The sequence below is a fragment of the Psammomys obesus genome, unplaced genomic scaffold, assembly GCF_907164565.1.
Source record: "Psammomys obesus unplaced genomic scaffold, mPsaObe1.curated_primary_1811, whole genome shotgun sequence".
NCBI classification, from domain to species: Eukaryota; Metazoa; Chordata; class Mammalia; order Rodentia; family Muridae; genus Psammomys; species Psammomys obesus.
In genome coordinates, this window is record NW_026588368.1 from 3,487,554 (window position 1) to 3,505,579 (window position 18,026).

Below are 18,026 nucleotides of genomic sequence, written 5' to 3' on the forward strand. Positions count from 1 at the left end.
GGGCATCACTGGTCTGAAAAGAGGCAGAGACGAGGGGACGCCTGACGGCACAGACAAGCGCACCTCTCCTGTGAACTGGGTGATGGTAGATGTGCAGCCACTTCCCTGTCTGCTGAAGGTCTACCCATCAGCTCAAACTAGTTTAACACTGTTCAGGAGACACCTCCTAAGTTTCCTTCAGATTCTGAAATTCTAGTGCTTTTCACTTTGTCTAAAGAGTATCAGGGATACTTGGCTGACAAAAAGAAAACGCGAAACAAGAAAACTAAATACACATTAAAAAAGGGTTAAGAAAATAAGACTTGAACTGGGAGATGATGCAGCGGTTAAAGGTACTCATTATTCAAGTGTAATGACCCAGAATCCCTAGACACCCACATAAGTGCCAGAGAGATGTGTAGCCTCCCCCCCCCCCTTCAATTCCAGCCTTAGAAGGTGGAAGCAGGATCCCAGAGCAAGCTGGCCCGCAGGACCAGGCATATGGGCAATTTCTGGGTTTAATTCAGAGCTGCTGCCTCAATGAGTAGAGCTGAAGAGCAATAGCCCACACATAAAGACATGCTTGCTCATTCTCTCTCTCTGTAGGTTGAAAACCAATTTAAAACATCCTCTAGGACAGACGACTGACAAAGTGCTTGCCCAGCATGCAGAGTCCTGTGTCCAGTCCCCAGCATGGCATAAAGCTGGTCATGGCAGTTCATGCCTATAAGCCCAGCACTAGGGAGATAGAGGCAGGAAGATCAGAAGTTGAAAGACATCCCTGACTACATAGGAAGTTTGAGGCCACCCTGGACTATATGAGACCCCATTTCAAATAAGTAAAATAATATAAAAAATCCTGTAAATGGATCCAAATATAATATAACTTATTCTGAATACTATTCTTCCTTCTAGTCAAATGGTTCCTCTCCAGAACTTGCCTGGTTTGGAATGTCTGTGGTCCTACAGCCATAGCTGGGTAAGATTTCCCTGAAGATCTTTGATGATTAATACAAGGGACAGCTTGCCACTTCAACTGTCAAAATAATTAGTGCAAACTCTAGGAATGTAAGCACTTTTCAAGAAGACTTTAAATCACAGTTAACACAACTGAATTTGACTTTCTAAATTGACATGTCTTAGGTCTTGATCCTGGTTCTGCGCAGGCCCCTTCTGATCTATGCAGAGGGGCAGCAGACTGGATTTGGGGACTGGAGAGATGGCACAGCAGTTGGAGCACTGCATGCTCTTCCCAAGGATCCAGGTTCGAGTTCCAGCACCCACACGGGCAGTTCACAACTACCTGTAGCTCCAGTTCCAAGGAATCGGATCCTAGATTCTGGTCTCCATGGGCACCAAGTATACACAAGGGCCTCAGGCCTACACGCAGGCAAAACACTCATAAACATAAAATAATAATTTCTAAAATTTTATTACGAATAAGCCTTTAAAAAAAGAACACAGACTGAGAGTCAAACCTGGTACCAATGAATTATGGGATCCCAGGCTAATTAATTAACCTTTTCTGAGTGACTGCTGTCTAATGAGTAGGAAGGAAAGCAGGAAGGTACGTAGGTAGGCTGGTTTGCCATAGCAGATACTTTGCAAAGCTCATGACCACTGTTAAGATAACAAATGCTAATCACACCACACAACAGTTACCCAGCTCAGAGCAGAACCCTAACAAATCCCAGTCTCTTTCCTCTGTTCTCTAACCCGTTAACAGCTCATTCCTACCCACCTGCTTAAAGAGTCGTCTTCAGAACCGTTATCCACTGTTAAAGAAAAATGCAAAGTACATTTTAAATCAACAACAGAACAATGCAAAAGAATGATATGTTACTATTATTATTAATGCTTTCTTTTTGGTACCAAACCTAGAGGCTCTCCTAGAATGAATATTAATAATATTACTGCCATGTAACTAGTCCATTAAGAATGCCTGTCTCCCCTTCTTTGTGTTTATCAATCTAAGAAGGAACAGCATTTATAAAAATCTGATACCTAAAGGAAAGGCCAGTACTATGACCAGTCCTAACTGAACACTAATAGACTGACAGTGGACAGCATAATTGGCAGAATTCATATCATTCTGAGCATTTTTCTGGACTAACAGCACTAGGAACGATTACAGGAGTACAATTATTTTGTTAGTTGACAATATAAGACCCTATCACAAACAAGCACAATCCAGGTACTATGAAATTTCCAGAAAGTATCTGTTTTTTGTTGTTGTTGTTTTTTTAATGTGTAAAAATAAGACTACTGGCCAGGCGGTGGTAATGCAAACCTTTAATCCCAGGAGAGGCAGACGGATCTCTGTGAGTTCCAGGATAGCCGAAGTCTGCAGAGTGAGTTCAAAGACAGCCAAGGTTATACAGAAAAACCCTGCCTCAAAACAAAAACAAAAAGAGACTACTAACTCAAGCTTTCAGAATGTGACAACAGTTGGCTTTCCCCAGTTAAAAAAAACAAAAACAAAAACAAAAAACAACCAAAAAACCTAAAAGACCTCTTTCGCATTTCATGCAAGGTATGAATTAAACAAACTCGTCAGTGTCTGGGCATTTCCCTTGACGCTACTCATGCCAAGTCTGAGGCTTGTTCAGTGGTAGACCGCCTGCCCTACAAAACACAACAGAACAGAATGGGCTGGGCGTATGGTGACGGGCCTGGGCGTGTGATGGAAGCAATGATACCTTAAGTGACGGTGTTCAGTTACCCTGGTATTGAACTCAATGTCTCAAACACTGGGAAGGAAACATACTCACTATCGTGCTCCAACTACATGACTATGCAGGAAGAAGTAAAACTCAAAAGCAGTGAAAAGAACTGTGGCTGCCAGGAGGTGGGGGCTGGGGAGAGCTAAGACAGTGAAATTGTTCTGATCTTACTAGTACAGTGGTAAGTACAAGTCATACACTGGCCAAAAGGCAGAGTTTACAAGACTGAGAGCGAGGTGTCTTCTATGCTAGACTCGTTACAGTGACAATGATGTGTCAACCCACGGTTAGTAATGCTATTTTATGTTTTTGAGATGGGTTTCTCTGTGTGGCCCTAGCTGTCCTGGAAACCATTCTGGTAGACCAGGCTGGCCTTGAACTCACAGAGATCTGCCTGCCTCTGCTGGGATTAAAGGCCTGTGCCCCCACCACCTGGCTGGATTAACAATTTTATCAGGTAGAGCCACTATCCACTAGTCAGGTAGAGGGTGATGACAAGTAAGTGGCTCTGCATTGTGTTTGGATGGGAAAATCTTTCCCTTCTATTACTTTTCTGTGAACCTAAAACTTCCCTAAAAGCTAAAGGTGGGTAGGCCTTAGACCCACAATAGAACACTTGCCTACCATGTACTAGTCCCCAGGTTCCATTCCCAATGCGCACATGCGCGCACACACAGGCACACACACGCGCACACGCACACACACGCTCTCAAACATACAAGATGTTACTGACTGAAAAAAAGATTTATTAAGCCCACTATTAAAAGACTAAAGGAACAATATGGTATCCTCTCCTAAAATGAAGACTCTGAAAATACACAGAACAATTCTATTTCTAAACGTAGGGAAGAAACTGATAAAAATTACTGGAAAAACATCGTACCTACTTGTAGTTGCATTACTTTATTAGTAATTCAAACAACTAAAATAACATTCTCTTATTAAATGTAATCTAATTACTGTAAAATCCATTCTTCTGCTAAACACAATTTGCTGTACTGTGGATGGAGGAAATATATAATAGTTGAAAATCATTTTCTTAATGGACTTCGGGGCCAAAATTAAACAGCTTCCCCCACCCATTACTGTTTTCAACTGTCGATTTCCTCTAACTAATTTCTTAAATAACCCTCAACTCTAGACTAAGAAATAAAGAAAAATGTACAAATGTCACTTACATAATGATTTTTGTTTTATATTGCTCCTGTGAAAATGTTCTTCACCTTACATGGTTACCCAGGGAAGGCCCAAAAAGTGATTCTTCATGAGGAATCTTACCTGGATTGCTATTTTCAGAACTTTTTAGTCTCTTCCCATCATATTCAAATATTTGCCTGTTGCTATGTTAAAAAAAAAAGACAAAAATTACTATTTTTTTAATTCTGATAAGGAAAAAACCAAATATGTTAATAAATTCGTAACAGTATTACAGACAAAATCAGGGCTAACATCAGGATCATATCCCATTCGATTCAAATATGGAAGCTCTTCAAGCTTTTGAGTGTGCGTCTAAATAAGGAAAACCACCGGTGAAATGGTGATGAACTGAAGGCAGTCGATTTAGCTAGACTAGCTGTCCTCAGCACAGGGCCCCAGCTCTTCAGGCAACAGTTTACTCTTGGACAGCACATTTCTCTTAGGATGAGAATTTCTCTTTTCAAAAATTATGGATTTTTGTGCTTTTGGTTACCAAGTTCCTGTGAAGACCCACAGAGGAAGTATAAATGCATGCTAGGCTATGTTGGCGTTCCAAGCAGAATCTACATGACCGTGCGTTCACAGGTTCTAATACTGCTGCAGCCTCACAAAATACTGAGGCTTACCTTGATAGTCGCAGTTCAATTCTCTGTGGCTATTTGAGACAAATCACCTACGCAGTAATGTGACACTAAATGGACTGGTAAATGTCTCATTAAACTAGCTAACTGCTTACTATGGCTGAACTAATCAATCACACCAAAGGTAGAAAACATAAAGAACACAAAACAACAACAACAAAACTTGGCTTGGGCACTATTCCTTATCTCTCTAGTCAAACTCTGAAACAGTAGGTCTCTTTTTAAATACTGCTTAATTTCTACATTTATCCCTAACAAACTGCTCTCTTACACATGGTTGGTCATGAGGACCTAGGTCTTGAAGGAGTATAATCGTCTTTGATTAAGAGATGTGTGCTGAAAAGCTTCCTTTACCAATCCAGATTTTAAAGACTTTGAAAAGCTAAGGCAGATCCTGGGAGCTTGCTGGCCAGCCTGCCTAACCCAAAAGGTGAGCTCCTGGTTCATCACTGTCCTTTAAAACAGGCTTTTTCACCAAACCAGAAGTGTTTTTGGCTGCTTAGCCACAACCTTTTGGCTAGGCAGGCTGGCCAGCAAGCTTCCAGGTTCTGCCTGTCTCTGCCCGCTCCAGGCTAGGATTACAGACAGACACAGCCTGGCCTTGCTATTTACACAGGGCTGGAGATACTAAGATGCTCCTCTTTCACAGCAAGCGCTCTTACTCACTGAGCCATCCCAACCCCGGTACAGTCCAAAGGACATAGATCCTCTTCATATGAGGAAGCCAGGCGTTAAGCTTGGTAATATGTGAATCTCAAACAATCCCTTGTCCCATGATTATCCACCAATGGCTTATTTTCATTAAAGGAAAAGATTATCCATTTAAGGTTATCCCTTTCCTTCTGCTCAAGCTAATTTAAAAAAATACATTAGAATATTAGAAACAAAATGAGTAAAAAAAAAAAAAAAAAAAAAGGAAGAAAGAGCATACAGTAATGTTGACCAGACACTTGACAACTTAAGCCCAACATTCTTCACAAAAGTAATTTAAAGCAAAGAGTGGAATGACAGATGATTTGCGACTTCTACTTAGGCTCAGTACAGTCTGTTCAAAGGAAAAGCATATAAGGTAGGTTTAAAATGTTACAAAAAAAATTTAAGAATTCAATGTTGAGTGAAAAAGCAAAGTAAAGGCTCACAGAAATAATGTGAAATCGGCATGCTAATATAAGAGCATAGGTTATAAACATCACTCGTTAGCAGAAGGGACTGTGAACCAGCTACAGGCTGTGCTGCCCAGTCTGAATAACCGCTTGCCTCCCTGACTGATGCAGGTATCGATGTTTTCAACATATCTCAATAATTAAGTTAATCTTAATTTATATTTCTGAGGGGTTGTCCATACGCTCTGACAGCAGGTTTTGCTGGTGTGTGGTCGGTTGGTGTGTGTGTGTACATGTGCAGGACCTGCAGAGGCCGGAGGACGACAGTAGGCGTCTTCCTCTAGCACACTCCACTTCTTGTTTTGCGACACCGTCTCAACTGACTCTGAAATTCCCCTGGCAAGCAGGCTCCTGGGACCCTCTTCCCTCCACTCCCCACCCCTTGGGTTGTAAGCATGCACAGCCATGCCTGGCTTTCACACGAGTGTTAGGGATTTAAACACACAGTGAGCACTCTTACACGCAAGGTTTGAAAGATCAAACTACTATACCTTCCAAGCTTTTCAGTTACATGAATACTTGCTTTCTTCTTTACTAAAAATTCCACGATATGCTGCTTATTTTCCTTTACAGCAAGTAACATAGGTGTGAGGTCATCCTGTAAGACATCAGAAGCAACCTGTCATTCACAAATTACTGACTTCACAACAGAGCTACACTTTGGAAATGTGTGGCTGTGACCCACCCAGTCAAGCATCTCCTGAAGGCAGGCGATGCTAACTTTCGTTTAAGTAGCTCGAACAAAACTAAAAAATTTAAATATAGAATTAATGAGCAAAATTACCATCTCCAGAGAAGGCTTCTTGATGTAAACACCAAAAGGTATTGACTTTTCCGGAAGTGCCATTCCCCAGCAGATTCCACAATCACACCCATTTAACAAACTGACACGTCAGCTAAGAAAGGAGATTTCCAACTCTATTCAATCTTTATCTGAAGTGACTTTTTGTGGCAGACGTTAAAACTGAAGGAGTGAGTTTCAGAGAAATGCGTTCAATAGCTTTGTAAGGGTGTGGAAGTTCCCTCAAGGCTATGGCTATGCGGACTCGCTGCTTTTCCTCTATCGATTGTGCTGGAATCCCAGGACTCCGTGTCAAATAGTCCTGCTTCAAGCAAGTCATTAAGGAAGTGGGCATTGACTTAAAGGACACAGACGCAGATGGCCCCCCACTGCTAATTATTAGATGGCCCGTGGGTGTTCCCTTATACTATGAAGGCTCGCTGTCTCTGGTGAGAAGCGCAGGAGAAAGGTTACTCTTGCTTATGAAGACCCTGGACACCTGTTCACGTCTACTGTTTTACATGTGGTTTTACTCTGGCATCGTTTTAGTTGAGACTCGGATGTTTCTGGTTTTGTTTTTTGGTTTTTTTTTTTTTACTTTCAGGGAAAATATAAATCACCAATACAAATGTAATGCTTAAAATACAGTGGTACAGACACAGGTGCTGAGACAAACACTGGTGGCAAGGGGAATTTGGTCAATGAAATTATTACAACAAAAGTCACAAATCTAAGAAGGCTACATCCCAAAACAAGAGGCATCAACAATATGAGAGAAGACCCGCCCCGTGACATGTAACAGTCGCGATGCCACAACTGTATGTGAAAAACATCAACTGACTCCAAAATGCAAATACAGCAGATCTCTCATCAGTAATCTGACAGCCAGGAGAGTTGTATGCATGTCGGGGACAATTTATTTCAAGCCCTAAAAGTAACTGCCAACCCTTCTGCTATATCCAGCAAAGCTATCATGTCTGACTGATTGAGAATAAGAACCCTTCAGGACTGCACACACTAAGGCAATTCATGACAAGCAAGCCACCACTATAAAATTCTTACAAGAGGCTGGCAAAATGGCTCAGTGGGTTAAAAAAAAAAAAAAAAAAAGGGATTTGCTGTGCAAGCCTACTGACCTGATCCCACGGTGAAGAAAAAATGAACTCTCAAATTGCATGAGAAGCACAGAAGACAGCTATCATGTCCAAAACAACAGAACAGCAAATGCATAAAATTTAGAGACAATAAATAAAAGAATGAACAGTAACCTGATCACAGAAAAACTAACAAAATTACAATGGACATAAAGGTCAGATTCTGATACAATAATAGCAAGTGACTTCAACACCTTCCTCTCTCTCTTTAGATAGGTCATTCAAACTAAAATTCAAGAAAACTCCAAAGTTTCTACACCACAGATCAAATGCACTCAAGTGATCTCCACAGAATACTTCCTACAACAGAGTACACATTCTTCTCAGCAGCCCACGCAAACTTCTCTAAAACATACCACACTCTCGACCACAAATGAAGTATAACATATAAAAAAAGAAACAAAAAAATTTCTTGTATTACCATAGTGAAATAAAAAGCAAAGAAACTACGCAAATTTCTGAAGACCGGAGAAATCGGGAAGACAACTTTAAGTTCCTAGAATCACATGAAAAAGAAAGCACATCTCACAGAACCTCTGAGATAAACTGAAGGAGGTTCTGAGAGGAACATTTATAGCTGTAAGTGCTTACATTAAAAACAACAGAGCTCAAAAAAAAAAAAAACAAAAAAAAAAAAAAAAAAAAACCAGAGCTCTCAAATTAATACCCTAATGATGCACTTCACAGTCGTAGAAACAAGAACACTCTAAATGCAAAAGTAGTAAAAGACAAGGAATAAGCTGTTGGTTCCCTGGAACAGGAGTGATGGACGACTGTGAATCACCACGTGGGTGCTGGGAACAGAACTCAGGTCCTTGGTAAGGCAATAAGAGCTCATAACCACTGAGCCCTCTCTCTAGCCGTTAAAACATCTAATTTTTCTAAAGCATAAAAAGAAAATAATTTCAAATGCAGTTGGGTGGGGGCCAGGGAGCGAGATGGGCCAGCAGGTAAAGGTTCTTACTGCTAAGCCTGTCAACCCGAGTTCAACCCTGAGGCCCATAAGGTAGAAAAATAAGCAACTCCCTCAAGTTTTCCTCTGGTCTCCACATGCTCCTGTGGCACAAATACACCTCCTACCCCTACAAATAAACAAACAACTGTAATAAAAAGAAAGGAAGGCAATGGTTTAAGCAGTGAGTTTCTGACACTGATGTGTGTATTATTTTTATCCCAACAAGAGTATCTCTAAGGGGCAATTATATTCAAACTTAGATTACACCGATAGGTTAAAACACTGGATCCAGAGTCTTCACAAACGGAGCATTCCTGAAAATAGTCTTACAAAAATACGCAGAAGTGTGTTTTCTCTGTCCACTCGTGGTGACAAGGATGACCATCACAATATGTCACTGTCAAATGTGTTTCAGCTGTTTTACAAGTACGGTTGTTGTTATACCTTGTTTTTGGCTTCCATATTTGCATTGTGTGTGAGCAGTTTGGCTGCGATGGACGTGCTCTCGCTGAGGACCGCATAGTGCAGGGCAGTGTTGCCGCTGCTGTCCGTTATGTTCGGATCAGCACCGTGCTCCAGCAGAATAGCCGCGCACTCTTCTTCCTGGCACTGCACAGCCTGTTATTACGCCAAGAAATGGAGAATCGGTTTGGGAATTCAAATCAAACACATCTTTAAATCAAATGCATCTCAGTTTGAACTGCTGGCTGCTAGTACCTTAATGAGAGCTGTGCTGTTCTCACTGTCACAGGCGTCTAGCTCACACTTTCTCTCCACTAAGAGAGTCACCACTTCTGGGTGGCCATAAGCGCAGGCAAGATGTAGAGCAGTCCTGCGAAAAGAAGAGCGGTTTTAGTAAATTACAGAGCATCATCTAAAAATACATTTCATGTCATAAAAACACTGAACAGTATGCAATGCCTCTTCTTTCCAAACAGATATATATATATATATTTTTTTTTTTCTGGCAACAGTACATTCTTGAAAGAACAACCTAGTGTATGTGTGTGTGTGTGTGTGTTTGCATTAACGCAGATGAAGCTCTAAGACTTGTGGTGAGCAAACAGTTACTAAGCTCCATTCCTTGCCTAGAGTAGTCAATTTGCAAAGAAGTATAGCCTTTGGATTTAGCTTGACTTGGGCACCAACACTGGTCTGCTGTTTATTAGCCATCACTTAGCCTTTCTCTGGACAAAAGCATTTGCCTGTCACAAAAGCCACCGGAGTATACTCCTTAAATCCCATGTTAAAAGGAAAACTAACTCCCGAAACTTGTCTGACTTACACACACACACACACACACACACACACACACACACACTATAGTAATAATAAATTAAATTGTAAAAATAGTAGTCATTTCATAGGATGCTACTGTGATACTTAAATGAGAATCTTTACAAAGCCCTTAAAATGATTTCTAACTCAAGTAGTAATAATAAGTTATTATAGAAAAGTTATTATAACTATTTCTATTATTTTACAGACAACATTGTAATCAAGTAACACACAATGTTACCTGCTGAGACAAAATATATACAGAATAATATATTCCAGTAAGTCTGGCATAGTCCTCATATTTTAACATCTTTGACATTAGATGTCACTTACAATTCAAGATGCATTACAACTATAAATGATAGCGATTAAATCTTTTCTTACACATAAAAGATCACCACATAAGTTATGCCTTACAATAAGTGAAATGATTGAGTATATACACACATGCATATACACGTGTTCACGTGTGCACTGTGTTTGTGTGTGTGGTATATGTGTTTGCATGCAGTTCAAGTCATACAGGCAGCATTCACATTTTAAAAGCATAAGGGAGGCTCAGTAGTTAAAAGCTCTCATTGATCTCCCAGAAGACCTAAGTTTAGTTCCCAACACAAACATCAGGCTCACAAAGACCTGTAACTCCAGCTCCAGGGTATCCAAGACCCTTTCTGCCTCTGCCAGTTCCAGTACACATGTGGCATCGCTCTCTCTCTCTCTCTCTCTCTCTCTCTCTCTCTCTCTCTCTCGGAATATTTAAGAAGAAATGAAACAGAATGACAGTCCTGTCCAGAGGGCAAGCCCACAATTCTTGTATGCTTCAGATCTGTTTGTTTGTGTGTGTGTGTGTGTGTGTGTGTGTGTGTATGTGTGTGGCAGGTGTATGACAGTGATTCCTCTAGGGTGACAGGACAGCACTGAAGGAAAAAACAAAGTCCATTTTGTTGCTTCCCATTCCTTTGAGTGATACAGCCAGGTACCATCTTGAGTGGGGACCGATTATTTGAGACTGGGCTACTCCAGGTAAGTGAAAAAAAGAAGCAATAACAACTCAGGAAGCCCAGGGACATGAAGCTACAGGATCTGGGTAGCAGACAGCCACAGGGGATGAGCATGAAGTGGGTGAGGTTTTCGTACGACACACTGACAAGTGAAGGCAGCAGTGGGCAAGGGCCGTGAAGGGCAGAGGCTGGTGGCCCTGCCTTCTGTGTACAGCATACTGAGACTGACAACTGGGTCTTGGCAGACCAGGCTTCTTCAGCTCAATTCAACGCCGGCTAAAATAGAGTTGACGTTTTGGTGAGCTGTGGTGGTGGTTTGTATCCTTACTGAATGGGACGTGGGACTGAGCCCTCAAGAGAAGGTTGCTCACCAAGACTCCCAAACAAAACTAGAACAGACATGCATCACAACAGATGTTCAAATCGCAATCTAAAAAAAAAACACAGACAACATGAAGAGAAAAGGCAATGTCTACTCTACAAGTTTACCAAATCAAGAAACTCAGTGGCTGAAATGCCAGAAAAAGAACTCAAAAGTCTAGTATTTAAAACAATGAATGATCTTAATGACGATTCAAAGGCGCAGATAAATGAAATAAGTCAATAATTCAGGAGCTGAAAGAAAATCAACAACATAGATTATAAATCATGCAAAGCTGGCAACAAATTAAATAAAATCCATAGTGGAAAGTATCACCAATAGGTACAGAAGAATATCAGAGACTGATTACAAGGCCATGAATTTGAATAGAGCAAGGAGAGGTATATGGGAATGTTTGAAGTGAAGAAAGGAAGAAGGAAAATGATATTTAAAAAAATCAGTAACTTGTCTTGATTCTTTACTATATTTTATCACATTTTATAATGTATTATGGCTAAGACTGACCATACTCTATTTGTGTATATGGATAATCAAACTGACCTCTCCTTATATGATGTACTATCTTTCTATGTTAATCCACAGCACTACTTTCAGTGGTCTTATATTCTATTTCATGGATGCACTGCAATTTATTTATAAAACACATTCTCTGTCTCCGTAATAAACTGCTTTTTTTGGAAGGGGATGAAGTTAGAGATAGGGTTTCTCAGTATAGCTCTGGCTGTCCTGGAACTCACTCTGTAGACCAGGGTGGCCTCAAACTCATAGAGATCCGTCTGCCTCTGCCTCCCAAGTGCTGGGATTAACACTGCTATTTTAAGCAGTACCAAGAAAGAGAAATTGCCTCATTGTTTCCCAAGCCTATTGGGAGACATATACATGTTTAAAGCATGGTAGACCACTTACTACCAATGTGTCTACTGGAAGGCCCTAAGCAACACAAGCTTCAGTAGGAATAATAGCACTCATCCTCACACACTGTGTCTCCGGAAAGTAGCATTTCACTTCTCTCTTAACTTACTTTCCTGCTCTTACTAAGGACACAAAATATTTTTTCTAATGTCCATAGATCTTGTGAGTGTCCAAAAAAAAAAAAAAAAAAAAACTTTATGAAATTAAATTAAGACTTCAGGGACTGATTGATCCAGCTCAGTCCCAGAGGTCTTGCCTAGCATATGCAAGGCTGTGTGTTTGATCCTCAAGCAACAATACAGAAACGACTAAGTAAATAAATCAAGAGTTCAGAGTTCAAGTTTTTCTGCATAGACTTAAATAATTCTCTATAAGATAAAGATGTTTTTCATGTGATAGTCACATATATGCGTTGTGAATACTTTGCAGTCGCTTTATCTTTAGCTTTTGTTTAGTTGGGTCTTGAGAAGGCTTCATTTCAGGCGTTTAAAACGCTCAATGGTAGGATATATCCTGAGCTCAATGGTAGGAGATATATATATATATATATATATATATATATATATATATATATATATTCCTATATACCACAGACCTGCATTCAGTCACAAATACACAGGCATGCACACCCACAGACAGACACGCAGACAGACAGACAGACAGTCACACACGCATAGTGGTTTTGCAGTTATTCTCAGTCCACTTGTTTTGTTTTGGTACTTTTCTCATTATGTTTTTAAAAATGTTTAAATTGTATTCTGTCAGGAATTCATTTTTGTGACATAAAAATGTAGCTAGTTTTCTCCAAACAAGTTAACAAGCATTTCATCCACAAATGTCATGTTTCACTAATAGGGGTGTTACCAGGATCAATTCCTAAATTCTTACACATTTGATTGGGTACTTCTTGCTTTTCCATTCTGCCCTACTCACTGCTAAATCTCTTTGGCCGCTGGTAAATGACTGTTCTGTGAAAACTAATAGTATGTTTTGATACTTCAGAAAGGCTTTTTTTTTTTTTTTTTTCCCTAAGTGTCATCTCAAAATCAAAGCAGAAAGTGAAAACTGTTAAAACGCTTATGTTCTTATTTGGTTTATGTAAAACTGATAGAGGGTTTTATGTTGCTGTCTTTGCTGCTCATGCAAAGCCTGACTCTAGATCCCACTAAGGTTTAGACATCCAAGAGCAAGGTGGGAAAAGCCAAGCTTCCTCAGTGAAAGCCGGACTTTGGCCCTGACTTCCAGCTCCAGAGCCAGACAAGGCGCGCGCTCCCCCAGTAGACAGGTCCCGCCCTCCTAGCTCGCGGGCCCCAAGGATTACCTGTCCTTCTTGTCTCTATCGTTCACGCCACTTTTCCCAAGGATAAGGATATGCTGCACTTTGGCTACATCACCCACGCTTGCAGCCTTGTGGATCTTGCCCATGTCCTTGTCATGACTGTGGTACCTGGGCACGAGGGAGCCACTAGCACTCTCACGCCCAAAGCCCACGCAGTTGTTCCGCGGGCGGACTGAGGGGCCTATCGGCGATGGGCCCTTACTCCTGAAGCCAAAAATCTTCTTCATGGCAGACAGTACGGCCCTCACAGGCACCTTCTCCCGGCGTGGCGTCGGCTGTCTCCACAACGCAGCCCTAGCACGGCCTGAAAAGCCAGCCTAGTCTCACGGAATCCCAACCGGAGGGACGCTGCACGGCGCCGCGGGTTTTTCAAGCGCAATAACCTGCAAACTAGCAACCCGCGCCTTCCAGTCCCCGCGCATGCTCACACGGGCCCGGCAGCAAACGGTGCCCAGTGCGCGTGCGCACGGCTAGGCCCCGCCCTGTCTGCTGTTCAAGGAGGTCCAGGCGCTGCAGAACGGGTTTGGCCCTTGGTGAACCGTCTCTTCCCCAGCGGCGGGGATCCAGCCCGACCCAGCAGTTCTCCAGGACTGCGGGCTTTGCGGGTGCCTGGCAGACAGGCTCAGAACCTTCTAGGACAGCTGGAGGGTCGCTTCCTTGCTTAGCTTTGCCTTGTATTTCGGCGGCAGTTATAAGGTCATTGGAATGCAAACCTGTTGGCCTCTAGGCTGGCGACTCCTTCAACTGGACCTGGGCCACAATCCAAACGTGAACTAAAACTACAGACAGCATGGATGGAATTGTGGCGCGGGAAACGAATTGTAGAGGTGTTGTCAAGGCAATCCGTTAAGTAGTTTGGGAATTAGTGAAATAAACGGTTGTGTTTCGTAATCTAAAGAGTCTGTATGAATTACACAAGCTGATGGAAAGTAAAGAATACGTTGTCAGGCTGGAAAGATGGCTCAGCGTTTAAGAGCACTGTCTGCTTGTCCAGAGGTCCTGAGTTCAATTCTCAGCAACCACATGGTGATTCACAACCATCTATAATGAGATCTAATGCCCCCTTCTGGCATACAGGTGTATATGGAGATAGAGCACTCACATAGGATAAATAAGTCTTTAGGGGAAAAAAAATACTTTGTCTTCATTTGGGACCTGAATGGAACAATGTGACCTTAAAGTTTTTGGTTTTGGACTTGGAAAAAGTAATTTTTAGTAAACAGTTTTCCTTGTGAAGGTATCTACTCTGATGTTTTAAACTGTTAATAAATTTTATCAATTTAAAAACAGCTCACCCCAAAGAGAATAAAGTGCCATTTATTTTGGAGTCAAATATATGACCGCCAGTGACCCAAGGAACACAGATCCAGGTTACTGCAGATTCCATTCCATGTTCCAGTTTTAAGAAGTACAGAGACAACAACAAATCGACACACTTCTGAAATACATTGGTGGCTATATAAGGCAGGCAGAGGTTTTTGTTAACACTCTCAGACGGCATTTGATGCATTTCTTCCCCCTTTTGGTTGATGGAAGCTAGGAGTCTGACTGACCACTCTGAAGATTTTACCTAAGAGTAATAAAGAAGCTAGGTCACACGTGCAGGAGAACAAGATGGCTCAGTATAATTTGACTCTGGACTTGGAATATATAGAACTTTCCACCCCTGTAGTTCTGATCAGTCAGTCCTTCTGGTCACAGCTTCTTTCCAGGAATTCTACTACTGCAGAGTGTGGATCTGTTTTACCTGCTGTACTCTGTTTGGAACGATTTGACTATTGTGGATTTCCAATTTTTTTTTGGTGATAAAAATTGAAATAAGTTCTATTACTAGTTATCCTTTTCTCCGTGTGTGTGTGTGAGAGAGAGAAAGAGAGGGTCTAGCCTTAGGGGGCCTTGAACCTTAATGATTCTTCTGCCTCTGCCTTGGAATGTTGGGGTTGTGGTGTAAACCCTGCTCCTGCCTTCTGTCACTCTATCACACTTCTCTGGGCTTTGCTCTGGATCTCTCACTATCAGCCGGTTGTCCTCTGCATTTTGACCAGTTGTGGATCTCTGTAATAACCTCCATCTGCTGCAAAAGAAGCTTCTATTGGGTGTGTGTGTGAGAGTTAATGCCCATCTATGGGTATAAGGCTAAGTATTTGGAATGCAGGTAGAAGGGCCTGGAGAGCTGGCTCGCTGATTGCTTTTCCAGAGGACCTGGATTCAGTTCCCAGCAGCCACTAGCATTGGTCTGTAATACCAGTTTGAGAGGATCTTTTGCTCTCTTCTGCCTTTCATGGGTGCTGCACATATGTGGTGTCAGACATACAAGCAAACTAGACAGTCATACACACAAAATATTAATCTCAAATGTAAATTTAAATTTAAGCTAGAAATAACACTGATACATCTACAACAAAGCCCCTACACTTTAGTCTCAGAGAACACCATAGAAGACAGGGTAGAATGATTACTAGAACAGGAGGACCAGCAAACCACCGCTGGTGTCTTCCGGGTATGAGAGGGAAGTTGCACCCGTAAAATCTCCTCAAGGTGGTCTAGACAAGAGCTGCATATCGACAACGCCAATAGACATGTCAATGTGGTAGGGGAAGTTCCACGAGGCCCCGGCTGCAGGCAATGAACGGCTGCTGAGACAGGGAGAATCAAACCCTGATGACGTATCTAATCTCAGGTAGTCAGCCCTAAATACAAGGAACACCAAATGAGCTCAATAACAATAAACACTAAAGTAGACAAGGTCATGAATTTGAAAGAGCGTGAGAGGGACGTGGGAGGAATTGGAGAGAGGAAGATGAGGTGAAAATGATGTAATACAGTACAGTATGAAATTCCCAAAAGCTGGGCTCAAATAATAGACTAGTTTGCTATTCATTAAACGTGTATTGAAGTACAATCATCACTTTTTTGTTGTTATTAGAAAGGGTCTCCCACCCCAGGCTGGCTTTCTAACTAGCTATGTAACTGGGAATGACCTTGAACTTGTGATCCTCCTCCCTCTACCTCCCCAGGGCTAGGTATGCATTTCTGTGCCCAGTTTATGCTGTGTTGGGGATGGAACCCAGAAAAAGCACTCTACAACTCAGCTACACCCACTGTCCCCAAAGCATAGGGTTTTTTTTTTTTTGTGTGTGTGTGTGTGTGTGTGTGTGTGTGTGTGTTTCTATTATCCAGGAGCAGTGTATTTTTCTATTTGCTAAGACCTTGATTTGTGTTTTCATACTTACATTTCTTCTAGATGTTGTATACTATTGTTGATGGGGCTCTTCATTTTTATTAAAGTTGTTTATTTTGTAGACTCAGATCATCAGGCTTAGCAGCAAGTGCCTTTACCCCCTGACCCACCTCAACAGCCCTTGATTGCTTTTTCTGGTAAATTTCCCTAATGTGAATAAAGCTATTAATTTTGACAATTTTATCTTTTATCTATATCCCATTATAAATTAAGAATTTTTGTGGTAATTCTTAGAATGGTCTTGGGTTTTCTAAGTGAACAGCTGTATGATTAAGAATAATAGTTTTATGAATTCTTCAGCTATATATGTGATTTACTTAGTGTCCTTTCTTAATAAACTAAAATACTACTTAAATTAAAATTATCATTGTTTATGCTTACTTATTTTTGTGCATTCATTAGAATAGTTGTCAAGCTTGTCTTTCCTGACTTTAAATGAAATATCATTTTTTGTTTGACCTTTAAAATTGGCCTTTTTTTAGATATGGTATTTGTTATGCTGTGTTGCTGTTTAGGGTTAGGGTTTTTGATGCTATGATGAAACACTATGACCAAGTACAACTTGGGAGGAAAGGGTTTATTTAGCATACAGGTTGGAGTCCATTATCTAGGGAAGCCATAGGAGGAACTCAAGGCAGGAACCTGGAGACAGGAACTGAAGCAGAGGTAGAGGAGGAGCGCTGCTTACTGACTTGGTCCTCATGCTTGCTCAGCCTGCTTTCTTACATAACCCAGGACCATTTGTCCAGGGGTGGCACCGCTTGTGTTGGGCTGTGCTCTCCCACATCAACCAATAAGCAAGTAAATGTCCTCACAGACATGCCCACAGTCCAGTCTGGTGGAGTTAATTCCTCAACTGAGATTTTCTCTATCTGTGTATTTCTAGGTTGGTGGCACGTTGGCAAAAACTGTGTCACGCAGTCCTCTGTCAGCTTTGACATGAAAACATCACTTGAAGCTAACCCGTTTTATTTATTGTCACTAAGATCTAACATGACAATATATAACAGACTCCATTTTTTAAAAAAGTCTCACAGTCATTAAAAATGTCAATACCTAGATGTCCAAGATCTCTATAAAAATCCAAAGCCTCTTAACTATGGGCTCCTGTTTTAAAAACCAAAAAACAAAAAACAACTTTTTTTTTTGCATACATTCTCATTCTGAGAGGGAAGAACAAGGACACAGTAACAATCAAATCTTCAACAGCAACAGAGAGCAAACTGGAGAGTCAGCTAGGAAAGCATCCTCTCAGGTGTCCTGTAGCTAGCTTTTAAATG

At 41.3% G+C, this 18,026-nt stretch overlaps 1 protein-coding gene across 1 annotated transcript in view; it reads right to left on the reverse strand.

Annotated features, from left to right (window-relative positions):
* The window catches only part of LOC129674328 (ankyrin repeat domain-containing protein 26-like), a 68,240-nt gene extending 54,422 nt beyond the window's left edge, over positions 1-13,818 (reverse strand). Inside the window, exons 1-6 of the mRNA XM_055604272.1 lie at positions 13,488-13,818; positions 9,311-9,425; positions 9,038-9,211; positions 6,195-6,301; positions 3,981-4,042; positions 1,721-1,754 (exon numbers count right to left, since the gene is read on the reverse strand). Of these exons, the coding sequence (XP_055460247.1) occupies positions 1,721-1,754; positions 3,981-4,042; positions 6,195-6,301; positions 9,038-9,211; positions 9,311-9,425; positions 13,488-13,732 (737 nt within the window). The 5' untranslated portion in view covers positions 13,733-13,818. The remainder of the gene's footprint in view (positions 1-1,720; positions 1,755-3,980; positions 4,043-6,194; positions 6,302-9,037; positions 9,212-9,310; positions 9,426-13,487) is intronic.
* Between the last annotated feature and the right edge of the window lie 4,208 nt (positions 13,819-18,026).